The sequence below is a fragment of the Heterodontus francisci genome, chromosome 41, assembly GCF_036365525.1.
Source record: "Heterodontus francisci isolate sHetFra1 chromosome 41, sHetFra1.hap1, whole genome shotgun sequence".
In the NCBI taxonomy this organism is placed as follows: Eukaryota; Metazoa; Chordata; class Chondrichthyes; order Heterodontiformes; family Heterodontidae; genus Heterodontus; species Heterodontus francisci.
This window is the reverse complement of record NC_090411.1, coordinates 35,793,828-35,820,355: the sequence shown is the minus strand read 5'-3', so window position 1 is coordinate 35,820,355 and position 26,528 is coordinate 35,793,828. Positions and strand designations below refer to the sequence as shown.

At 50.0% G+C, this 26,528-nt stretch overlaps 1 protein-coding gene across 1 annotated transcript; it reads left to right on the top strand.

Annotated features, from left to right (window-relative positions):
• Positions 1-141: 141 nt before the first annotated feature.
• On the top strand, positions 142-19,958 carry ddx47 (DEAD (Asp-Glu-Ala-Asp) box polypeptide 47). The gene is made up of 12 exons (XM_068019810.1): positions 142-213; positions 1,543-1,636; positions 3,608-3,796; positions 6,924-6,995; positions 7,740-7,858; positions 8,759-8,830; positions 9,808-9,924; positions 10,808-10,954; positions 11,035-11,172; positions 11,784-11,854; positions 16,726-16,855; positions 19,507-19,958. The coding sequence occupies exons 1-12, from the start codon at positions 163-165 to the stop codon at positions 19,627-19,629; spliced, it is 1,323 nt and encodes a 440-aa protein (XP_067875911.1). The 5' UTR covers positions 142-162; the 3' UTR covers positions 19,630-19,958.
• Positions 19,959-26,528: the final 6,570 nt, after the last annotated feature.

Below are 26,528 nucleotides of genomic sequence, written 5' to 3'. Positions count from 1 at the left end.
AATCCGAGCTTCTAGTATTTATACCACTCTTTCCCAGTTGCCCCCTGTGTAATTCCCCACTGTGTTCATTGCCCCTGAAGCCTCTCTGCTGGTCACAGTCTGAAGACTACATCTCCCGGCGGCCTTTGTGCTGCGCACGCGCACTCCACAGTTGGAAGGAAGATGGCGGCACCGGGAAGCGAGGCCGCGGATCCGGGGAGTTTCCGGGAGCTGGTAACCGGGGAATGGGGGAGGTTTCGGCAGTTTGGCCGCATGTGCAGGCCCCGGGCCTGGAACCGGCTTCGACTCACCAGGGAAGCAATGGTTCCCAGGGCGAGGCCGGACCCAGAACCACCTCAGAGCGGCAGCACCGGGGGAGGGGGTTAGGCCTGGGGCCCAGACCCGGTGTCTCAACAAATCCCCCCGGGACTCCTTTGGCCCCCCCCACCAACCCCCTCTCCTCGGCCCCCCCCCAAACCCCCTCTCCTCGACCCCCCCCCCCCCCCCCCGCACCAACCCCCTCTCCTCGGCCCCCCCCCCAAACCCCCTCTCCTCGACCCCCCCCCCCCCAAACCCCCTCTCCTCGACCCCCCCCCCCCCCACCAACCCCCTCTCCTCGGCCAGCACCCCCCCCCGCACCAACCCCCTCTCCTCGACCCCCCCCCAACCCCCTCTCCTCGACCCCCCCCCCCCACCAACCTCCTCTCCTCGACCCCCCCCCAACCCCCTCTCCTCGACCCCCCACCAACCCCCTCTCCTCGGCCCCCACCAACCCCCTCTCCTCGGCCCCCCCCCCCCCCCCACCAAACCCCTCTCCTCGGCCCCCCCCCCAACCCCCTCTCCTCGGCCCCCCCCCCCCCCCCCAACCCCCTCTCCTCGGCCCCCCCCCCCCCACCAACCCCCTCTCCTCGGCCCCCCCCCCCCCCACCAACCCCCTCTCCTCGGCCCCCCCCCCCCACCAACCCCCTCTCCTCGGCCCCCCCCCCCCACCAACCCCCTCTCCTCGGCCCCCCCCCCCCACCAACCCCCTCTCCTCGACCCCCCCCCCACCAACCCCCTCTCCTCGACCCCCCCCCCCCCCCCAACCCCCTCTCCTCGGACCCCCCCCAAACCCCCTCTCCTCGGACCCCCCCCAACCCCCTCTCCTCGGCCAGCACCCCCCCCCGCACCAACCCCCTCTCCTCGGCCCCCCCCCGCACCAACCCCCTCTCCTCGGCCAGCACCCCCCCCCCCCCCACCAACCCCCTCTCCTCGGCCCCAACCCCCTCTCCTCGGCACCCCCCCCCCCCCCAAACCCCCTCTCCTCGGCCCCCACCCCTTCCCCTCTGGCACCCCCTCACCGCTTCCCCTCGGCAACCTCCACCCCTTCCCATCACCCCCCCCTTTAACCCCCAACCCCTTCAACCCCCAACCCCTTCTGCTCGGCACCCCCCCCCCTCTGCTCGGCACCCCCCCCCCCCCCCCCCGCCCCCAGTCTCTGATGTTGCTGCCTCCCTCTCGCTGGGATGTAGGAGTGCGATATAATTCTATCCCGTGTTATCTCGGTCCCTTTTTGTTTCCCAGGGAGTAACTGAGGTTCTCTGTGAGGCCTGCGAACAGCTGGGATGGAAATCACCAACGAGAATCCAAACTGAAGCTTTGCCAGTCGCTTTACAAGGTGAGAGATTTAACAGTGAGTTCTGTCTGGTTGGATAATGCATTGCCCATTTGTGTCTCCATCATACCTGCTTGCTAGTCCTGGTCAACATCCCATTTCCTTGTTTGGATGGACATTAAAGATCTTGTGCTTCTGACATCAGTTCGACTAGCACATCTTGATGCCATATTCGGTCAAATGTTGCCTTGATGTCACTTCCACCCTCTAGAGTTCACCTCTTTTATCCATGTTTGTTCCAAGGCTGTAAGGAGGTCCGGAGTTGATTGGCCCTGGCAGAACGCAAACTGAGCGTCAGTGAGCAGGTTGTTGCTGTTTTAGTGGCGCTTGATAGCACCGTCAAAGACACCATCCATCACTTTGCTGATCGAGGGTAGACTGATGGGCCTGTTATTGGCCGATTGGATTTGTCCTGCTTTTTGTGGACAGGACATACCTGGGCAACTTTCCACATTGTCGGGTAAATGTCAATGTTGTTGCTGTACTGGAATAGCTTGGCTAGGGGGTGTGGCTAGTATTGGAGCACGACAGTTCTTCAGTATTACAGCTGGGATGTTGTCTGGGCCCATAGCCTTTGCAATATCCAGTGCCTTCAGCTGTTTCTTGACATCATGTGGAGTGAATCGAATTGGCTAAAGTCTGGCATCTGTGATGCTGGGGACCTCAGGAGGAGGCCGAGATGGATCATCAACTTGGCACTTCTGACTGAAAATGGTTGTAAATGCTTCAGCTTTTCTTTTGCACTGATGTGCTGGGCTCTGCCGTCATTGAGGATGGGGATATTTGTGGAGCCTCCTCTTCTGGTTAGTTGTTTAATTGTCCACCACCATTCACAACTGGATGTGGCAGGACTGCAGAGCTTAGATCTGATCCATTGGTTGTCAGATCGTTCAGCTCTTTTTATTGCTTGCTGCTTCTGCTGTTTGGCATGCAAGAAGTCCTGAGTTGTAACTTCAACTAAAAGACGGCACCTCCGACAGTGCAGCACTCCCTCAGTACTGCACTGGGAGTGCCAGTCATGATTTGAAGTACTTTGAGGTGCTTCAAGCATATGAAAGGTTCTGTTAAAATTGTTTTTTTTTAAACTGGTTTAGATTGAAATTAGGCTGACTGGAACAGGAGGAGGTTATTCTGCCCTCGAGCCTGTCCCTCCATCAAATTACATCATGGCTGGTCTGTATCTTAACTCCAACTACCCACCTTGGTTCTGTAGCCCTTAACACCCCTACCTAACAGAAATCTTCTAATACCAAAGCAAAATACTTTGAATGATGGAACTCTGAAATAAACACACAAAATACAGGAAATACTCAGCAGGTCAGGAAACATATGTGGGGAGAGAAACAGTTAACGTTTCAGGGCATTGCCCTTTCAATGACTGACTGTCCCGATGAAAGGTCATTGACCTGAAATTTTAAATCTTTCTCTCTGCACAGGAATCTATCAATCTCACTTTTGAAATTTTCAATTGACGCCACCCCCCCACCCCCCACCAACCACAAAACCCTCAACAGCCTTTTGGAGGGGGGAGAAAGTTCCAGATTTCCACTCCCCTGTGTTTGAAGAAGTGCTTTCTGACATCACCCCTGAATGGTCAGGCTCTAATTTTTAGGTTATTGCTCTTTGTTCTGGACTGCCCCCACCAGATGCAATAGTTTCTACCTATTCGAGGGAATGCAAGCCAAGTATATACAATTAATTGTAAGCTACTCCCGTTGATAGAAAGTTGTAGCAGTATTTGTTACCCCAGCAAGTGATGAGCTATTTTTATCACAAGCTCCACTTACTCTGAAAGTTCACTCCTCGTGCAGATCAAAACTCGCCATATTTCCTGACCATCAGTCTCCAGGATTACAGAAATCTTATCCTTGTTTTACCACTAGCTGTTGAGAGCTAACCGCATTAATTCAGGATAGAACTGGTGACTGTGTGTGTGACAAGCCTTGTTTTACTTTGTCATCCTCACTCTTTCAGGACGGGACATCATTGGCCTGGCTGAGACTGGCTCCGGGAAGACTGGCGCCTTTGCTCTCCCGATCCTGCAGGCCCTCCTGGAGAAACCCCAGCGCCTGTTTGCACTTGTCCTGACGCCAACCCGCGAGCTGGCGTTTCAAATCTCCGAACAGTTTGAAGCTCTGGGTTCTTCCATTGGAGTGAAGTCTGGTGAATAAATGCTGACTTGATGCAATTGGAATGAGGGGGGATTCGGGGGGAGGAGTCGGGGCAGGGGAAGGCGGGGGAGGAGTCAGGGCAGGGGAAGGCGGGGGAGGAGTCGGGGCGCAGGGAGGCGATTGGGGGGGGGCAGGGAAGAGAGTCGGGGCGCGGCGAGAGTCGGGGCATGGGGGGTGGGAGGGGAACAGTCAGGGTGCGGAGGAGAGTCGGGGGGCATGGAGGCGATGGGGGAGGGGGGGGAAGAGTCGGGATGCGGCGGAGAGTCGGGGCGATTTGGGGGGGGGGGGGAAGAGTCGGGGCGCGGGGATGCAGTGGGGGGGAGGGTCGGGGTGCGAAGGAGAGTCAGGGCGCAATGAGGCGGTTGGGGGAGGTGGGGGGGGGAAGAGTCGGGGGGGCTCGGAGCACGGGGAGGCGGTGGGGTGGGGGGAGAAGAGTCGGGGCGAGGGGAGGTGATTGGGGGGGGGAGAGAGTCGGGGCGAGGGGAGGTGATTGGGGGGGGAGAGAGTCGGGGCGAGGGGAGGTGATTGGGGGGGGGAGAGAGTCGGGGCGAGGGGAGGTGATTGGGGGGGGGAGAGAGTCGGGGCGAGGGGAGGTGATTGGGGGGGGGAGAGAGTCGGGGCGAGGGGAGGTGATTGGGGGGGGGAGAGAGTCGGGGCGAGGGGAGGTGATTGGGGGGGGGAGAGAGTCGGGGCGAGGGGAGGTGATTGGGGGGGGGAGAGAGTCGGGGCGAGGGGAGGTGATTGGGGGGGGGAGAGAGTCGGGGCGAGGGGAGGTGATTGGGGGGGGGGAGAGAGTCGGGGCGAGGGGAGGTGATTGGGGGGGGGAGAGAGTCGGGGCGAGGGGAGGTGATTGGGGGGGGGAGAGAGTCGGGGCGAGGGGAGGTGATTGGGGGGGGGAGAGAGTCGGGGCGAGGGGAGGTGATTGGGGGGGGGAGAGAGTCGGGGCGAGGGGAGGTGATTGGGGGGGGGAGAGAGTCGGGGCGAGGGGAGGTGATTGGGGGGGGGAGAGAGTCGGGGCGAGGGGAGGTGATTGGGGGGGGGAGAGAGTCGGGGCGAGGGGAGGTGATTGGGGGGGGGAGAGAGTCGGGGCGAGGGGAGGTGATTGGGGGGGGAGAGTCGGGGCGAGGGGAGGCGGTGGGGTGGGGGGAGAGAGTCGGGGCGAGGGGAGGCGGTGGGGTGAGGGGGGGTCGGGGCGAGGGGAGGCGGTGGGGTGAGGGGGGGGAGTCGGGGCGAGGGGAGGGGGGGGAGTCGGGGCGAGGGGAGGCGGTGGGGTGAGGGGGGGGAGTCGGGGCGAGGGGAGGCGGTGGGGTGAGGGGGGGGAGTCGGGGCGAGGGGAGGTGGTGGGGTGAGGGGGGGGAGTCGGGGCGAGGGGGGAGTCGGGGCGAGGGGAGGTGATTGGGGGGGGAGAGAGTCGGGGCGAGGGGAGGTGATTGGGGGGGGAGAGAGTCGGGGCGAGGGGAGGTGATTGGGGGGGGGAGAGAGTCGGGGCGAGGGGAGGTGATTGGGGGGGGAGAGTCGGGGCGAGGGGAGGCGGTGGGGTGGGGGGAGAGAGTCGGGGCGAGGGGAGGCGGTGGGGTGGGGAGTCAGGGCGAGGGGAGGCGGTGGGGTGGGGAGTCGGGGCGAGGGGAGTCGGTGGGGTGAGGGGGGGAGTCGGGGCGAGGGGAGGCGGTGGGGTGAGGGGGGGGAGTCGGGGCGAGGGGAGGCGGTGGGGTTAGGGGGGGAGTCGGGGCGAGGGGAGGCGGTGGGGTGAGGGGGGGGTCGGGGCGAGGGGAGGCGGTGGGGTGAGGGGGGGGAGTCGGGGCGAGGGGGGAGTCGGGGCGAGGGGAGGCGGTGGGGTGAGGGGGGAGTCGGGGCGAGGGGAGGTGATTGGGGGGGGAGAGAGTCGGGGCGAGGGGAGGTGATTGGGGGGGGGAGAGAGTCGGGGCGAGGGGAGGTGATTGGGGGGGGGAGAGAGTCGGGGCGAGGGGAGGTGATTGGGGGGGGGAGAGTCGGGGCGAGGGGAGGCGGTGGGGTGGGGGGAGAGAGTCGGGGCGAGGGGAGGCGGTGGGGTGAGGGGGGGTCGGGGCGAGGGGAGGCGGTGGGGTGAGGGGGGGGAGTCGGGGCGAGGGGAGGGGGGGGAGTCGGGGCGAGGGGAGGCGGTGGGGTGAGGGGGGGGAGTCGGGGCGAGGGGAGGCGGTGGGGTGAGGGGGGGGAGTCGGGGCGAGGGGAGGTGGTGGGGTGAGGGGGGGGAGTCGGGGCGAGGGGGGAGTCGGGGCGAGGGGAGGTGATTGGGGGGGGAGAGAGTCGGGGCGAGGGGAGGTGATTGGGGGGGGAGAGAGTCGGGGCGAGGGGAGGTGATTGGGGGGGGGAGAGAGTCGGGGCGAGGGGAGGTGATTGGGGGGGGAGAGTCGGGGCGAGGGGAGGCGGTGGGGTGGGGGGAGAGAGTCGGGGCGAGGGGAGGCGGTGGGGTGGGGAGTCAGGGCGAGGGGAGGCGGTGGGGTGGGGAGTCGGGGCGAGGGGAGTCGGTGGGGTGAGGGGGGGAGTCGGGGCGAGGGGAGGCGGTGGGGTGAGGGGGGGGAGTCGGGGCGAGGGGAGGCGGTGGGGTTAGGGGGGGAGTCGGGGCGAGGGGAGGCGGTGGGGTGAGGGGGGGGTCGGGGCGAGGGGAGGCGGTGGGGTGAGGGGGGGGAGTCGGGGCGAGGGGGGAGTCGGGGCGAGGGGAGGCGGTGGGGTGAGGGGGGAGTCGGGGCGAGGGGAGGTGATTGGGGGGGGAGAGAGTCGGGGCGAGGGGAGGTGATTGGGGGGGGAGAGAGTCGGGGCGAGGGGAGGCGATTGGGGGGGGGAAGAGAGTCGGGGCGAGGGGAGGCGATTGGGGGGGGAGAGAGTCGGGGCGAGGGGAGGCGGTGGGGTGAGGGGGGGGAGTCGGGGCGAGGGGAGGCGGTGGGGTGAGGGGGGGGAGTCGGGGCGAGGGGAGGCGGTGGGGTGAGGGGGGGGGAGTCGGGGCGAAGGGAGGCGGTGGGGGGGGGGGTAGAGTTGGGGGGGCTCGGCGTGGGGAGTGCTGGCCGGGTGGCGGGGCGTGGGGTCTGGCCGGGGCGGAGCACTGGTCCCAGTCCTAATCTGATTGATGTGCCTTTTGATTCCAGCGGTGATTGTGGGTGGAATTGATATGATGTCACAGAGTCTTGCTCTGGCAAAGAAACCTCACGTGGTCATCGGTGAGTGTTTACATTTCCCCCCCTTGTGCACACAGTAATTGTTGCTCAGTTACAAGCACCAGATACCTGGTGCCCTGCAGGGTCTGCTCCTTCCTCTTGTGTGTAAATGTGTGGTCAGCATCTGCAGGATATTTGGCTATGGAGTGCTTCACACCTGAGGCTCATCCTGTTTGTCTCCAATGTCCACTTCCTGCAAGCTTTCTAGTAGGAGCTTCCAGATAGTGATCAGGTATAGAAACCCTCACAGCTTCTCCCTCCTCCTACCTCCCTCCCCCCCCCCCCCCAGTTAAATTCTGCACTGGTACCTTACCTTGTGATGCTTGAATTACGCTCTAGGGTATTATAGTGGTTACTTTGCACTAGCTCTCCCTGAGGCCGGGATGCACTTCTACACAGCCATGTCCTTTTTGAAAGTGGCCACCCTGTGTGAACCCTGACCATGTCAGCACGTTATTAGATTGTGGGGTGAGAGCAGGGGAGTTGGAAATAAACTTTCCGTCCGGAGTCGCTGGATCCCGAAGACTCAGGAATGCTGTGGCCTGCTGTCGTGACCCCGACTGTCCCACCTAACAGTGCAGAACGGGTATCAAACCTGTGCTTTCTGATGTGTATGGTGCTGATATGCACTGAGTCACAGGTGACTTCCCAGGGCAGCCACAGGGGATGTTAGCCTGGTTATGCGGTTTGTTGATATCTCGAAGGATGCTCGTCAGGCTGTTGCTGTAATTGTTTTCTCTCTGCCAGCGACCCCAGGCCGCCTGATTGATCACCTTCAGAACACAAAGGGGTTTAACCTGCGAGCACTCAAGTACCTGGTGATGGACGAGGCCGACAGGATCCTTAACATGGATTTTGAAACTGAGGTTTGTGAATTGTGGCATTCAGGTTTTCTAATGTTTTGTTTGTTCGTTGAGAGATTTTACATCATCTGAGGTGAGCAGCAGGTGTCCACAACAGAACAAACTTGCTAATCTCTGGTGACACAGAGCAAATACTGACGCTCTTCCCCGCATAGTAGCAGACTCCCTGAGAACCCCTAATGATATTGACATTCTCTGGGGACTCCCTGCCCCCATCATGAAAAATCAAACCCTTTCTTCCCCCCCCCCCCCCCCCCACAAAAAGTGGCGTGGCTTGATATTTATCCTGCAACTGACATCACTAAAGCAGATGATCTGGTCATTATCTCGCATTGCTGTTTGTGGGATCTTGCTGTGCACCACTTGGCTGCTGTGTTTCCTACACTTCAAAAGCGCATCATTGGCTGTGAAGCACCTCGGGACATCCTGAGGTGGTGAAAGATGCTATAGAAATGCAAGTTTTTCTTTTCTGTGTAAGTGTCACCAGTTCAAAGGGAAACAGAAATAACAAACAATGTGTTAAGAAGTCAGCAGATGCAGAACCAGTTTGCAGCAGTGAGCTACTGGGCTGCTCTGCTCGGAGGTTTGTGTGCTCAGTGACAGAGATAGAGAAACCTTGTGCAGTGAGTAGGTTAAACTGCCATCTGTATAATGGTCAACAGATGGTGCTGTTACTCAGGGAGCAGCCGCCAGTCACAGGAAATACTCTGGTTATTCAGCACCGTGCAGTCTCCTGGGTTTTAGCCTCCTTCACTTCCACTGGCATTCCGTTTCAGCGCATATAATAACAAGCAAATGTATTTTTAATGGGAGCTTTAAAAAAAAAAAATATTCTGGTGCTCAGTACCACTGCCGGCCTCTGTTAGTTGTGATGTTCTGATGTTTCTGATCACTCTGTTCCAGGTTGATAAAATTCTCAAAGTGATTCCCAGAGACCGGAAGACCTATCTGTTTTCGGCAACAATGACTAAGAAGGTTTGCTGAGAGTTTTATTTAATATATCTGTCTGCATGCCTCAGTGATGGGTTCCCTGATGCAGTGGGGGATTCCCCCTGTGGTGGGTGGGTTCCCGATATGGCAAGGGGTTCCTGGATACACCGGATGGGTTGCCTGTGCGGTGGGTGGGGAGGGGTAAATTTCCCTGTGTGGTGAGCGGGTTCTCGGTTCAGTGCTGGCTTGTAATGATCAGCAAGGCCCCAGGTTCACTCGCTGACCTGTGCTGTGAGTTATTTTTGGTATCACAGTGCTACTGTTCCAAATGCTGTCCAGGAAACTTCCATCTCCAACTCCTCTCGAAGGTTTGCAGTGGATTCACACTCATAGATCAGAAACTGGATCCAAAGATTGACAACGTGAAAAGAAATCGCTGCTGATATTTAACCCAGCTCTATGCTCTCATAACTAATACTCATGTCTCCTCATTCTCTTCCCTGCCCACACCACCACCATACCTATCCAACTTGAATAGCCTGCTCCATGTTCTTAGGGATTGAGAGTTTCAGCTCTCAGACTTGCTGAGTGTTGGCCGTCTTGCCTCTGTTCTGTGATTCCATTGCTGTTGTGTTCAGTCTAGTTCAGGATTCCTCACTAAACCTGGAGCAGAGAATCGCAACTCCAGCAGCACCAGAGCTTTCTTAGTTGCAGTTAAACACCTGCTTTCGAGGTAGCTCATTAAAGAAGGGGGTGGTGTGTGTGTGTGTGTGTGCTTTGAAGGGCAGTGTCAAAGGGACATACTGTCATAACAGAGAAGGTTTCTTAGTAACAGAAATGATGTAAGCCAGCAAACAGAAAAACAGAATGGAGAATCCTGGAGCTGCTGTACCCATGGTGTTGACAGGTCTCTGGCCTTGCACAGGTTAATGAGCCTGCACTAAGTCAGAATGATATGTAATAGATTTTAAACTGCTTCATTATCGCATTCTCAACTCCGTCTTTACTGCACTCTCACTCAGGTACAAAAGCTCCAGCGAGCGGCGCTGAAGGATCCGGTGAAGTGTGCCGTCTCAACCAAGTACCAGACTGTGGAGAAACTGCAACAGTATTACGTGTTCATCCCATCCAAGTTCAAGGTAATGGCAGTTGCTGTCACCCCAGGCCCACCTACTGCTGTTAGACATCAGTCATTTCTGGGCTGAATATAACTCATTATTGTAGTTACTTTCTTTAGATCAGTTCTTCATTTGATCCCTTTGAAACCTGAAGTACTGTCCTTCAAATGAGACATTAAAAACCCCTCAGATGTAAAACACAAAGTAGGGGAGTTCTCCCCAGTGTCCTAGTGCCAATATTTATCCCTCCAGCAACATCACTAAAACTGATGATGTGGCTATTAACTCATCAATGTTTGTTTGTGGGATCTTGCTGTGTGCCATTTGGCTGTGGTGTTTCCTACATTACAACAGAAATAACACTTCAAAAGTATTTAATTGGCTGTAAAATGCTTTGGGACATCCTGAGGTTGTGAAAGGCGCTATAGGAATGTTAGCCTTTTTTCACTGGCTGTAATTTGCTTTGGGACATCCTTTCTTTAAATGCAAATCCATTTTTCCCCTGAATAGTGTGAGTGCAGATGCTTTTCCAGTTATATCTGGCCTGTTTTTGAAGAATGTTTATATTTCCCACAATCTCGTTCGTGAATGTAAAAATGTTATATCTGCAAACAGGGATGAGAGAAACTTGAGTACTCACTCCACAGAGCCACCTCGTGGTTAGTGCTGTAATTACAGTGACAGTTCACAGCAAAATTGTTTGGGAAATGTTGACATACCAACTTACAATGGGCACAAAAATCATGACAACAGGAAGTAGGGCTTGTGAGCAGGGATGAGTTCCCTACACAAGGAATGTGTGGATAAGGATATACAGATTGAGGGCGGGGGGGGGGAGGGGGGGTTTCACCTCTAATTGTTTTGAAGTTTCCAATATTTTTAAAAAGTTTGATGCTTTCTCTAGGATTGTTACCTGGTTTCCATTCTCAATGAGCTGGCTGGAAATTCCTTCATCATCTTCTGCAGCACATGTAACAACACACAGCGCACGGCACTGCTCCTGCGTAACCTGGGGTTTACCGCCATTCCCTTACATGGCCAGATGAATCAGGTGTGCTGTTGTTCTTTACACTTTAGAGTGACGATGCTTGGTCCTTTGACATAAACTGTTGTTTATTTTTTAAATTGCAGAACAAACGATTGGGAGCTTTAAATAAATTCAAGGCCAAATCTCGGTCGATCTTGCTGGCCACAGATGTAGCGAGCCGCGGCCTTGACATTCCACATGTAGATGTGGTTGTAAACTTTGACATTCCCACACATTCTAAGGTAAGACTTGTAGCGTGATAACATAGAAAACACCTCATGCACTGAGGAGTAGTGGGCTCTGTGCACTTGCCCCTTCTTTGAAGGTTTAACAACAACAACTTATAGCACCTTTTAATGTAATAAAACATCCCAAGGTGCTTTACAGGAGATTTATAAAACAATATGACACCAAGCCACGAAAGGCACTATTGGGTCAGGTGACCAAATGCTTGGTCAAAGAGGTAGATTTTAAAGAGTGTCTTAAAGGAGGAAAGCAAGGCACAGGTGTGTAGGGAGGATATTCCAGAGGTTGGGGCCTAGGCAACTAACCAGCATTAGTCTGCTTTCACAGGGTCACTGTGCTGAATAAGCTGTGCAGCAGTAGGTTGGGGGGTGTCCTACAGTTAACTGCAGTATCCTTGAGCAGGGAGAAATATCAACTAGAGGTCCCTTCTGCTCAGACCCTTGGGTAATGTTGGATTGGGACCACAGCCTGGTGCCATTGCTACACTTCCGAGTTAGATAATCTCAGATAATGTGTCAGGTGAGTGCTTGCTCTCTGATTTTTGATATGTACAGCTGCTCTTTCTCCCATCTGCCTTGTTTAATGCCGCCTGATGTTTACATTCTAGGATTACATCCATCGAGTGGGCCGAACAGCCAGAGCAGGACGCTCAGGAAAGTCTATCACCTTTGTCACCCAGTAAGTTTTGCTTCTTTCATTGTAGCAGCTCAATATGTTACTTTCTCTTTCACCCCTCCTGCTGCTGAAATGGAGTGACAGACAAATACTTCGTAATGTGTTTGAGGGAGTGGCTGCATCCCCTTTAGTTGTAAGTACCTTGAGTTTGCCTTCCTTGCCACAGAGCTCACCCCATTGCTGCAGAGAAACCCACCACAGGGCAGGTTATTTCTGAAGCGTGTAGTAACCTCATGAACTAATAAACAGCTTGCTGAAGACAGGCCTGTGTTTCTGATAACTGCAGTTATAATCCAGATTCAGAATTTCACTTGTGGTTATTAAGTCTCAAATCTTCGCAACATATCGACTTAAAGTTTTAGAAGGACATTGCGGAATGTTATGTTCTTAGTGGGAATCCCATCTGGGACGAATCTAACTTGGTGCTTTGAGGCTTCTGCTAGCATTTTGTCTGGACGTAGATCAATTCAATTTTCAATTTGTTGAGGCAGCTGTGGTGGATAAGTGACTCTGAACAGAGCCGAAAACCCGTTGCAGGAACAGGGCTGAGTTTAAGTTTCCGCTGAGGGGCGGTCTCCCTAACTGCTCCCCGAGGCTCTCTTACCTGAAGCTCGCTTCACTTTTCCCCTGCCTGTCTGCTCTACAATGTCCAGCTACTCTTCATTACCTAGTTCAAATGACTGTCTTTACCTGTGAGCCTGAGCAGAGAGTTTACAGACTGTTTGATCATGTAAACAGCACAGTCAAACTCGGTCCATTCTCCTGTTGCACAGAGGCCGAGGAAGAAAAAAAATCACTGTATAGAGATCAGTAGCATGAACCCTTGCTGTTTCCTGCTCTCTTTCACAGGCATTTGGCTGATTTATTGTGCCTGTACTGTGCCTCTAATTTAATCGGCTAAGTCAGCACAAACCTTCCTGTTCTGTTTGCCTGGATCAACTCAGTCAGTCACTGGTTGTGCTGCCTGCTCAATATTAACGTCAGCTCTTGTGATTCTGCTCATTGCTGAAGCTAAACAGTGAAAAACTTTCTTTTAAGAAGTTATTGACTGGAAACTCTTTCCCACTGTTTAGTCATACTGGAGCCCTGGCAACTCTGTCTCAAGGATTTATCTTGTGTAAATTTTGGGTGGCTTTGTTCCAGTTTTGCCTCACGTCCAGCACTGGTGCCGGGTGGTTTTGACAGAGCTTACTTGCGATGTCAGCCAAGAGCGACGTCTCAATTCATTCCATCTTCGCTGCCTCCGGAGAATACTTGGCATCAGGTGGCAGGACCGTATCTCCAACACAGAAGTCCTCGAGACGGCCAACATCCCCAGCTTATACACACTACTGAGTCAGCGGCGCTTGAGATGGCTTGGCCATGTGAGCCACATGGAAGATGGCAGGATCCCCAAAGACACATTGTACAGCGAGCTCGCCACTGGTATCAGACCCACCGGCCATCCATGCCTCCGCTTTAACGACGTCTGCAAACGTGACATGAAGTCCTGTGACATTGATCACAAGTCGTGGGAGTCAGTTGCCAGCGTTTGTCAGAGCTGGCGGGCAGCCATAAAGGCGGGGCTAAAGTGTGGCGAGTTGAGCAGACTTAGCAGTTGGCAGGAAAAAAGACAGAAGCGCAAGGGGAGAGCCAACTGTGTAACAGCCCCAACAAACAAATTTTTCTGCAGCACCTGTGGAAGAGTCTGTCACTCTAGAATTGGCCTTTATAGCCACTCCAGGCGCTGCTCCACACACCACTGACCACCTCCAGGCGCTTACCCATTGTCTCTCGAGATAAGGAGGCCAAAGAAAGAAAGAAGACTTGCGATGTACAGTACAATACCTCACTGAACCTCTTCTGATTCCCAGGATATAAAGAGGGCAGAATACTGGAAGAGTGGGGAAGGAGTGATTTGTTCATGAGGTTGCCCAGAGTAGTGAAGGTGACTTCAGTGGCTCTGGGTGAACGGTTGGGGAAATGCTGCTGAGAGGGCAGCATTGGTAAAAGATAGCGCTGGCTGTGTGGTCAGTCTGTAGCCAGATGCCACATTCCACCAGTGCCTTTAATGACCTCAGGACATCCCAAAGCAATGTGCAGCTAATGTGCACTTGAAATGTCACTGTTGCACTGGATGAAACAAGGCAGCCAATTTGTGCACAGCAGGATCCCACAAGCAGTAATAAGATAACCAGATAATTTTTTTTTTACTGATGTTGGTTGAGGGAAGAATATTGGCCAGGGCACAGAGGTGAATTCCCCTGCACTCTGAAGTAATGTCATGGGATATTTTACATCCACCTGTAAGGGCAGATGGGCCTCGGTTTAACATACCATCCAAAAGAAGGCATCTCCGACAGTGCAGCATTCCCTCAGTATTTCACAAGAGTAAGGAATAGCAACATTTTCGGATCTTCAGTTGGTACTAACTGTGCTTTGGCCATCTGAGACAGTTTCATAGGACAAAGTCAGGGGTAGGGGGGCAGAGCTGATTGCATGGAGTGCAGTCTGAATGTTACTGTTCCTGCCTGGCAGCGGATTTACAGGCCATGATTTTCAGGTGCTTGTATGATGGGTACTCAGCACTGCTGCTGTTTGCAGCCCAGATCTCCATTTGATCTCTTGACTGAGTAGAAGCTTCATAATGAGGGCAGCCTGTGGTGACATTTCCCCAGCGACCCAACACAGCAAAGTGTAGAATAAATGGAAAACAAACTGAGGCTGAGCAAAACGTGTTGGTGTTTTAGTGCTGTCAGTCATCCAGCTTTAGCTCTGCCGTGTGCCCACCCAGCCCCTGTCGTGTTAGAACCAGCAGTGTGTGTGACTGGCTGTGGAGGGAACCACAAAACAGTTAGGTTTGTAATGGAAAATGTTATTTATTAAAGAGAATTGCAAACCAGCCCCAAACTCTCAAGTTTCTTGATTTCATGCTACTGGGCCTTGTTAACCTGAAGAACAAGATAGCTGCTCCCCGAAAGTGCTCATCTTTACATGGTGACCTTTCATTCAGAGCAGCTGGGACTCTAGAGAAAAGGGGCCAGAGCAGATATATAAAGCTTAGCTTCCCCCAGACACCAGGTCATGCAGGATTCTGGAGCTTAATAATTGAAAACTAAGATGCTCATCATTTGAACTTTTGAGTCTGGGCATTGTTGGGTGAGAGTGTTTCTCAAGTGCAGCAAACTAAAGTTTGCATGGTGCCCTGTTTGATCCAGAGCAGAATTCACACCCCATGTCCCAAATGTTGCCAAGACTACTCATTTCAAGCAGTGCAATTGTGCTTGCCTCTTCCTTGTCTCATCCACCTTGACTTGGGCTGCTGCCATTGGCCTTAGTGTGGCAGGATCTCCTGCTCCCAATTGCTCTGTAGTAACAGCAGTTGGGGTGTGTTTGGGATGGGAGGGGGTAGCAGGGAGACACTGTGAGGAAGGATTAGACTCGACTGATGTATAGGCTCACACTTGATGCCCATGGAAACCCGTCCCTCACCCACAAAACCTGGGGCGGGGGTCTTCAAGAGACAATAGACAACGACAACTTTAATTTATATAGTGCCTTGAGCATAGTGTAACATCCCAAGGTGCTTCACAGGAGCAATTATCAAATAGAATTTGACACTGAGCCACTTCAGGAGATATTGGGACAGGTGACCAAAAGCTTGGTCACAGAGGTAGGATTTAAGGAGCGTCTTAAAGGAGGAGAGTGCGATCAAGAGGTTAGGGAGTGAATTCCAGAGCAGGAGAATGATATCAAGTAAAATATCTGTGTACATGAATGGTAAGAAAGTTAGTATGCAGGTGCAGCAAGCAATTAGGAAGACAGAAGGCAATGTTACCTTTTGTTACAAGGGATTGGAATATGAGAATTAGGAAGTGTTACTACGATTATACAGGCCATTGATGAGGCCACACTGGAGTAATGTGTGAAGTTTTGGTCTCCTTACCTAAGAAAGAACATAATTAATTGCCCCAGAGGGAGTGCAACATAGGTTCATTGGACTGATTTCTAGGTTGAGGGAATTGTCCTATGAGGAAGGATTAAGTAGACTAGGCCTATATTCCCTGGATGTTAGAAGAATGAGAAGTGACATAATTGAAACCTAAAATTCTTAAGGGGCTTGACAGGGTAGCTGCTGAGAAAATGTTTCCCTTGGCTGGGCAATCTAGAACATGGGGTCGCAGTCTCAGAATGAGGGGTTGGCCATTTAGGACTGAGATGAGAGAAATTTCTTCATTAAAGGGTTTTGGATCTTTGAAATTCTCTACCCCAGAGAGCTGTGGATGCTCCAACGTTGAATATATTCAAGACAGATCGATAGATTTTTGTATACTAATGGAATCGAGGGATTTTTTTAATTTCATGGAATGTGGTAACACTGGTAAAGCTAGCATTTGTTGCCCATTCCTAATTGCCCTTGACAACTGAGTGGCTTGTTAGGCCATTTCAAGAGTCAACCACATTGCTCTGGGTCTGGAGTCACATGTAGGCCAGACTGGGTAAGGACAGCAGATTTCCTCCCTAAAGGACATTAGTGAACCTGATGGGTTTTCACAACAGTCGATAGTTTCATGGCTGAGACCATTACTGAGACTAGCTTTCAATTCTAGTTTTTTTTATTAATTAATTGAATTTAAATTTCACCAGCTGCCATGGTGGGATTTGAGCAGTGTTCCTGGGGCATTAGGATAGTGCGGGAAGGTGGAGTTGAGGTAGATCAGCCATGATCTTGTTGAATGGCCAAACAGGCTTGAAGGGCCGAATGGTCTCCTCCAGATCCTATATCTTGTGTTTGTATCAAAGTGTTGGCAGTTTCTTGCTGATGTAAAGCACTGTGGTTCTCTGCCGCACTGTCTTACACCTCCAGTTATTAATGTGCTCGTATCATTTAACAGGTACGATGTGGAGCTGTTCCAGAGGATTGAGCACCTTATTGGGAAGAAACTTCCAGCCTTTCCTACGCAAGAGGAAGAGGTGATGATGTTGGTGGAACGAGTGACAGAAGCACAGCGATTTGCACGGCTGGTATGTGGGATTCTTGCTCAAATCTCATACAGTGTCTGAACTAGGATTTCAGTGATGTCTAATATTGAAGTGTAAATCAAACAGTTACCGTAATCCCTCAGTCTAGATCCGTTAATCATTTTAGCCCAAATTTCTTAGATCTCTCTTCACAATGTGAATTATTCATCCAGTAACATCTCCGAATCTTCACTTTTTCCCTTGCTTTTGTGTCCTTCCTATATTCAGTACCGAACCCTGTATGCAGTGCTGCAGCCGAAGATCAACATTCTGTGCCTTTTAGTTACAAAAACACAGGACCTATCTGACTCTTTTCATGGCTTTATCTAAATATTAGCAGCTTTAATGACCTGTGCATTTGCAGAACAAGGTGTCTCAGCCCTCCCAGCCCTCCTCCCTGTAAAGCCTTGATATTTAAGGGGAATTTCATTACCCTGCTCTAAACGGCACTGATTCATATTTTTCTGTGTTGACCTGCATCTGCCATCTGTCTGCCCAAGAAGTATGTTGCCACATGGGGAAATTGTGACATATTTTCACAAACATGTGGATATCAATACGTTAAAAAAGCTAAATAACAAAACTGCTCTTAGCCCAGCTATATAACTGTTTTGTGGAAATATTATGTTGGGTTGGGGCCTCCATTGCCTAGGATGGTTAGGAAGTGGTTGTAATCCCACCAGAATTTGTTTGTTGGAAGTGGTTTGGCCCACTGGAACTTTCCATTGTGGAACTGAACTGGTCCACGTGACTTCAGTATGAATCATCATTGTGTTTGACTTTTGCACTGTACTGTAAGTTCACAGAGTTGACAGTTCCCGATGAATCACTGTAACATGAAATTAGTTTGTAGCAACTCCAATGCATTTTCACAAAACCATGGAAAATCTTTCTTGTACTTCCCTCCCTGGTACCGAGCACAGTAGGAAGATGTTTAATCCCCTGGAATGTGCTGAGTTAGTTGATCTTGCTTTGTGGATGACCTGGAACTCAGCAGTTGGCCTCTGGTCTAGGGTGGATAGGTTGAGGGAGTGGACAGGGGAAGGAAATCAGTCAAGTGTCTTGCCCCTGATCACTATCTAGTGACTGCTGGTGAAAAGTACGTGTGTTAATGTCAGGAAAGGATTGGGCAATAGTTAATGCCTCTGTGGTTGAATGGTCAGCTGAAATTGCCTGTCAAAACTCATGTGCAAGGTACTTGAGGGTAGCTGATGCCCATAGGACTGAACCTCAGCAAGACTCAGAATCACAGTGGAAGAGGATAAATCCTCTGTCTGCAACAACACCAAGTACTGACAGACATTCTGAACTTGTTCAACCACTTGTGGAAAATTGCCAGTGACCTCGATAATTTGTGAAATCATTATTTTTCTGCAATAGCAGCTCTGGTATTCAGCTCCAGTCCCAAAACATAAATGCCAAGCTCTTGCCAGCTTACATAAATTGCACTGGGTAACTGATCAGTCTGGGTTTGATTTAAGTTAAAAGCAGCATAATCCAGGATCAACCCCAGCAGCAGCACTGACTGACCCACACAGACTGATTTCCCCCTCCCCCCACCCCTCTGCTGCTAAAGGCTTTGCTGTCTTCCCAGCACAGTTACTGGGTTTTCCATGTGCTGGGAAGGTTCAGTCTGGGACACGGTACAGACACTGTGTCCGTTATGTAATCTGGATCTGGCACAGGCATTATTGGCATGCTGACCAGGAACCCTGCTGGTGAATTCTTCCTCGGAGACATTACTCTGCCACAGATTACACTACACTGCGCCAATCAGGACCATTACATCATTTCTTCAATCGATGATTAAAATGCTGTGGCCAAGAAATTAAAACCATTTATCTTGATTAAGCCACTAATCTTATTGCAGTTTAGGCATCATTATTTTCCAGTTTGCAGCACTGCACATGTCATTGCATATTCATTTTCTCCTGTTACAAGCTGAATGTTACAAAACAAACAGAATTTTTTGATAATGTGATGTATGTGCGTGTGCAAGATGTTGCCTGATGGTGGTAGACTGTGGATTTGTGTCTGACATCCCAAGGGGCCATTGGTAAAGTACATGAGTAGATGAAAGGGCCAGGATTGGTACAATGTGCATGGCAGGAGCAGAAATGTTTGTAATTTTCAGTGGCTGTATGAACTTTATAGATCTTGCCCTCACCACCACCCCCCTCTTCCCCCAACAGTATAAGCAAGCTGCCGAGGAGGTGGTGAAATGAGATTGTGCTTTGTAACATCATTGGGAGATTGTACAAGGAGGTCACCTCGTTACTTGTCAGCTTTAACAGAAGCTTGGGAGCAGATCTCCTGCCTGCTGAGACTAGTGTACTGTTCATGTGGATCAAAATCAAGAGGAGGATAAGAAGGGAGCATGTGAATTTAATCAGATGGATTGTGAGGACCCGTGCAGTTTTATTGTCTCATGGCTTGCTGGCCACTTTGTGTCTCTCGGTGACTGACTAGAGGGTGTGCCTGAGCAGGAAGTTACGCCACATCTGTGGCTATTTACCCTTTGCTCATAGGCAGCTCGGCTGATACCAGTGACCGTTTGCCGAGGTTGTTCCATGCTACAACCAGTGGGTGCGTTAAGGTGAGACGCAGATGGGGCTCTTGGCTGCTCTAACACTGAACATCTGTACCTTCAACAGGAGCTGAGAGAGCAGGGAGACAAGAGGAAACGGTCACGTGAAGAGGCTGACGATGATACAGAGCAATCGCTGGGTGTCAGGCAAAAAGTATCGGGAGGAAAAGTGAGGAAAAGGCCACGTTAAAGTTCCTTGACAGCAGACAATGTGCTAAAATCCTTTTCAGATTAGATGTGATATTTATATTTTATATACTAAGCCCACAGCTGAATTTACCAATGGTCAGTTTGACCCATTTGCTCCGATCTCTGATGAGGATGTGTCCTTTTACTATGACACGCTGCCATTCCTCCAGCAACTCAATGTCCTCTTTATCCATCACCATTTCCTTCGTCAAATAGCAGCAAACTTGTGTTACTATTTAAAACAAATCTTCAACCTGCAGAGTGTCATTTGAGAAATGTTTAAAACCATATAAGATTTAACATTCTCTTAAATAAACGCAACAAATTCTATTTTGTTACCATTAATGCTTCCATGGTCTTGGGATGTGCCAGATACAATATTTATCCAGCAGTGAAACTAACTAAATAACACATGAAAGCTGATGTCTGAAAGTTATCCTGGAGTCTGTCTGTTCTCTTGTTTACAGATCCTGCTATGGCTTCTCCCCTTCCTATCTCTGCAAACTCCTCCAGCCTCCAATGCTGCTCTTGCCTGACTCTGATCCCTCTTCCCTTTCTCCTGTTAGTGATGGAGCCTTCAGCCATTTTCTTCCTGCTCTCTAGATTTCTTTTCCCAAAGCACTGCCTTTCCTATGGCAAAGTCTCCGCATAACCCAGCTCTTCAGTCTCCTCCCTTAGCTCCACTGCCCACTCCTGTTCATGCTTCATCCTCACTTGGTGAAACGCTTTGAGGCATAGACAAGGGTTAAGAAATGTATATATGGTCCAGGTCAAAGGAGAAAGAGTGAGGTCATGGGTGAAGGGCTGAGGTTGAGGCAACCAAAAGTAAGATCTGGGACCTGTTGGCTGGATCTGCCCAAGCCATGAATAAAATGGGCTAGATTTTATACCCTTTTGCTGTGGACCTTTTTAGTAGCTTTGAGCAGGTCTAGGTTGGACTATTTTGGGGCAGCTTGCCTTGGTGCATCTTCCATTTCCTGGTGGTACATTTGGTGCCATAAAATGCCCCTGTCTGTCGGCCCCCAACAATGGAGGCACAAATCTGGCAGGAAATTTGCTTCGTTTCAGACAGTGTGGTGGCTTCCCACAGCTGCTGTCCTCCCCCTTTCTGTCCAAACACCCCAGAGGCTGGGAAACCAACGCTTGGATGCAACTGGACCCCAGGCCTTGGGAAGTTCCACCTTACCAGTGGCAGCCTCATCGGCAAACCTGGCTCACTCTGTTTGTGAAGAACTGAAGGACACAAAATTTGCATTGGTTAAGGGCTGAGACCAATATTCTGTGATTTAACCACTGCACTGAATTAAATGGAATTTACAGCACAGAAACAAGCTATTTGGACTGCACTGTGCCAGTGTTTAGGTTTCTCCTCCCACCCATCTTCATCTTGCCCCCATCAACAAAAACTTCGATTCCTTTTTCCCTCGTACTTATCCAGCTTCCCTCTATATGCATCTATTCTATTAGCCTCAGCCGCTCTGTGGTCGAGAATTCTACATTCTCGCAACTCTCTGGGTAAGGTTCTCCTGAATTCCCTATTTGATTTATTAGTGATGATCTTATATTTATGGTCCCTAGTTATGGGTTTCCCCACAAGTGGAAACATTTTCTCTGTCTACCCTATCAAACCCCTTACATAATTTTAAAGACCTCTTTTAGATCGCCCCTCGGCCTTGCTTCTCAAAAGGAGCCCCACCCTGTTCAGTCTTTCCTGATAGTTATAACCTCTCAGGTCTGTTAAATGAAAATGGATTGGAGGTTCTGAGCACTGAAGAGGTATGATTGGGCAGGAGTTAATGGATGTATAGTAGAGTCTTCAGAGTGGTAACTTGGACGATAAGTAGGGAGTGATACAAGGATACATTGGTCAGCTGTGAACATGGCTTTAGCAGGAACATGGCTGATGTGAACTTGTTTCGATAACCACACCAAACGCACTTTATGAGAACAAGTGATCCAGAAAAAATTGCTTTCTTTTGTTACATTTTATTGTACTATTCATATACAGACATCAGAAACTACAGGATTTTAGCTTAACTAAAATAAGAAAATAAATTGCAATTAGCTTAGCACAGTATCTTCAGATGCAACAAAGCAGTGATATTGGTTCTTAACATCAAGTGAAATAAGACACTGTCTGCATCCCCAAGCCTGGGACCCGCACCTCCCACCTCACCAGAACAGCCACATCATTTAGTAGAAAATGTCTTCCTTCTCCAAACATTGTTGGAACATTTTCAAAATGAAGAAAACTTTTTTAAAACTTTTTTTCTCAAGCTCAGTATTTCATCCTGCAAACTATGTTCCAACCGTGTGATGGAATTGTGTCCCTCCTCGGGACTGACTCCACACAACAATAATCCCCTTCTGTTTTATGTTTAGTTTCTTTTTGAAAGGTAGTGGATTGAAAATGGGTGTCTTTTGCTGTCCTGGAACATGGAGTTTTGAGGAAAGATTTTCCAAAACTTTACTCTTTCATTTCTGCAAACTTTTTAAATTGGAACAAAGATGATTTAAGGCCAGTGGCGTGGTTAGTTTTAAAATAAAGTCCCAATTCTCTTTGTCCTAGATGAAGTATTCAATTCAGTTTCACAACATGGAGACAATTCACAGCAACAGTTTAAACAATTAATTTACAAAAACTGAACACAATAATTTTCAGCTATGATACAACTGTACAGTCAGTATTCAGGCTTGGGGGAGTGGAGGGACTGAGTGTCTTTAGATGTTTATAATACATTTGTGCCTTAGACAAAAGTAAACATTGGTATTAAACTGTAAGAAGGGCACGGTGGGACAGTGTGATGGAGACCCAGCTTGTTCCATCGTTGATGCAGACTACACAGGTGTAAGGCTGGATATTGCCCTGTGTGATATTGCACATAACCTGGACTCTGGGTATCAGTCTGTGTGATATTATTGCACAAATGCTTATGTAGGTATGATATTGCACAGAGTAATTGCTTATATGAAGCTCTTTTGGCTGCAATTTTAACAGTGGTTAATCTGTTTATTTCCTTTAATGGTGCAGCCAAAGGCATTTTGACAGGAATTTAGAGTTTGGTGTGATAAAGTGCAGTGTCACATCAGAGTCTGCTCCTCCCTCAATGCTGCCTTTTACTGGGTAACAGCCCACTGTCCAGCGTGTGTACTGTTACACCGCACAGAATATACCCACAGTAATTCAAATATGCTGCTTTTTAAAGCACTTGTTTTAATTTAAATCCTTTTTTTGGTCCGTAGACCTGATCTATATGGACAATCCCTCAATTGCTGCATTCAATCCCTTCTCTATTGAGACTTGATCTGTCTCGTTGGGCTGGAAATAATCTTGTTTGTCTGTTATTTTTGAATGAAATAAAATGTGTGGGGGGAGGGGGGGAGATTTTTATAAGCATGTCTGACTTGGTTAAGGTGAAGGATGTTTTAGCTGAGCATCGAACCCTTTCCATTTCAAATACCCAGTGTTGGCATCAAACACTTACAGGTCAGATACAGCATGGGTGATCTACACAATAAAAGCTGCCTCGACTCTTGACCAACAATATTCGCCAGCCCCATTTGCAGAAACACATCCTCTAATATGTCGCTGTTCCATTTTCAGTATCAACCATCCTAGTCCCTTTGAGTGAAGGTGCCAATTTAGGGACCGTGTAAGAAGCCCATTCGTGCTAGCAGCTAGGCTGGGACTGGCCAAATACATTTCTCACAGGCCTCATCAGGCAGCTTGAGAAGCCTTTCATCTTGTTAATCTTGCTTGGACTTGGAAGCCAGTTCCCAAGGTGAAAACCTGGTGCATAACTCGCCGAATATTGCAAATTTCAGCAGGGAACACAATATTGAAGAAAAAGTTTTCACGACCTTTTATTCTCCCCCTTTTCAAAACAACATGAGCAACAACACTGAGGTAAGGATAGGCCCAGAGCCTCAGATTTACTTCAGAGGTGGGGGGGGCACTGAACACTTTTTTTAAAAATCTATTTGAAAAACTAGCCGCTTTTTAAAAAAAAGTCAGAAAAGGAGTAACTGAATTTGGGGAATAAGATCAGTCATATCAGGGATCTGGAGAAAATTCACAAACAGGACAACCTGTTCACACACAAGGATTCAAATCCCAGAGGACGTGTGCTAACAGTGAGGAAGTTTAGGCAAGGAGGGGAGAAAATCTACAGAACTGATTGGGGAATAAGTTAGCAGGAAAGTACAATGTAAAAGGGAGTCAACAGAGATGTGTTTCAGAGAGGGAGAAGTGATTGAGGAACATTGTGGAAAAAGTGCAATTGATCTATACAAGGATGAGGCTTCTCGTCCTTGTTCTCTGGTGCAGTGAGGACCTCTTAAACTAGAGGTTCTAATGGGCTAAGTTATGACCAGCAGAACTAGATTAAAACACACTTTGGAAACTATTTTTCCATGTTTATGATCAACTTTGTAAATTACACAGTTTGATCCACTGTGTCTGATATTTTGTGTGATATAAAGTACTGTGATGTTACTGATGCTTTTGGAGCTAGGGTTTATTAATAATATCCAAAGTATTGTATATAGGCATTTTGGAATCCAATCCTGTTTGCCAGGTAGTCACAGGGATAGTAGGACTCACACATCTCCTTGCGTCTTTCATATGGTGTCTTGTAATAATATTCACGGTGCCTAGAATTAAAATAGATTAAAGTTAAGAGGTATGTTGCACTTTGATTTCTAAACTAAAATGGAGGCTGCAGGTTTAATATTTTGCGATCTGGAACCTGCTTCAGACAGACTGACAGAGAACAGAGTGTTCCCTGAGCTGAATGTGAGCTCAGATATCAGAATTAATTGGTCTTCAGAGTCTGGGCCTGATTTGAGCCTAGGGGATGGAGTTGAAAGGATAATCAGGCATTGTTATAAATAGCGAAAATTAAAGGTGTTGGCTGTGGCTCAAGCATTGGTACGCTTGCCTCTGCGTCAGAAGGTTGTCAGTTCGAGCCCCACTCTGGAGATTCCTGATAGCATTGTCTGACTGTGAGGAGTCCTTTAAGAAGAGTCTCAAATTGTGGAGGGAAATATTGGGGTTTAATCGGGAGTATGCATTTGGTAAGTTTGACTGTGATGTGCAGCCATGGTCTCCCATTGTTAGCCTGATTGTGTTATAGTTGGGAAAAACTTTCCAGAGCGTTTCTTAAAACTGGCCTGAGATTTCCCAGGAGTCAGTGTTACTGGTGGTTAGGGAGAGGGTTCACAGGGTTTAGCTGTCTGATGGATGGGGTGGGCAGGGCAGGGTCTGAAGCCTTTCCTCCCCTTTTCTTGTCAGCTGTAGTTACTATTTAACCGCAGTATCGCCAAACCACCGACACAGAGGACAGGAATGGTCAACTCCTATTAACTGACCTTATAAGGAGCATATAGTCAGACTATCTCTCGGACACGGCATTGAGGTGTAAGTACGGGCCCTGTGGTTTTTGGACATTGACCAGGGCATTCGTATTGGCAACAACTGCTTGAGGGAAAGCAGAGAGATGAAGTATTGTGTTAAATGGCAGCACTCGTGCAGTTCTGAACTCACCGACTTCCCCTGTTGGCATGCAGACAGCAACGCCCACTGTCAACAGAGACTTGGCAAGGCACAGTAAACAAACTACTGCCACTTCATTCCACAACAGATGGGCTGCACCTTTCTGGGAAGTGATCAGAGGCATTCTTGAGGTGAGCAAGACAGCGTTCTGGGTACAAAGCCAAGACAAGCGATCCACACAGATCCCGGCATCCAAGAACAGCCTTTAAGCAGGGTTCTTGTTCAACCCACTGTTTGCCCACAAGTATAGCCAGCAAGCAGGAAACCTCGCCTCGCAGCACTGTCCAGCTTGAAGGATGAACTCAGGAAAGGAAGAGTCTCTGACACTGCTCTGTGCAATGGGCGCTTGTCCCATCCTCATTGGTAGCCTACTCACTGTCTAATATCTTGGAAATGAGTAGCTGTCTTTTTAGCTTGCTGCTAATGTCTATTAAACAGCCCCATTTCTATAGCATGACAGCCTGCTGTTCAATGACAGGTTCTCATCGTACCACAGAGACGCCCAGACTGCACCTGCATGACTGTTAACTCCAGTCTTGATTACTCCAATGCTGTTCCTCCCACCCTCCCGTCTCTGTAAACTTGTCCAAATCTCCACTATCCTAACTTTCACCACTTCACCCATTGGTCCCCTCCTCACTGAATGGGAGACATGGACCAATGTAAAATCCTCACACTCCACTTCAAACAAATCCTTGGCTTCAGCGTATCTCTGCTAATGCCTCCAGCACTAGATTTGTGACCCCACCCCCAATCTCTCTTCCTCGCACCCTGCCCCTCATTCTCCCCAACAATGGCAGCAGCAAACTTCAGTTACTTGGTCAGGAATCCCCTGCTAAAGCCCCTCTCTGCCTTTCTGTCCTCCCCTTAAAACCTCCTCAGACCTCACCTGGGTGGCCAAGACTTCAGTCACCCCTCCTAATCTCATCCTGTCTCTGTCTGTTGCCACAGCTCTACCTGTAAAGCAGCTTTGGGGATGTTTAGGCTAAAAGTAATGCAGTTGTGTCCGTGTGGAGCCCTGAGCAAGAAGCAGTGAAGACACATCGTTGTAAACAAGGTTCTAACTGATGAGGCAACAACTAATTGACCTTTCGTAGTATTCGCGAATTGACCTCCTGGGCCTCTTCACAACAGAGTTGGCTTTCTGCTTTTCAAGGAAAGGACCTAGGACAAAAGGTATGAATAATAAAAGGAATATAAGTAAAACATCATTCATTATGGGACTAGAAAGTGTCATAAGGTTATGAAAGCCAAAACACCAGCATCCTCTCACCCGATTCCTCAGGTTCTTTGTTTAACCATATTTATAAATAAAATCTGCATTTTGTATTCTTTTTAAGTGAAGT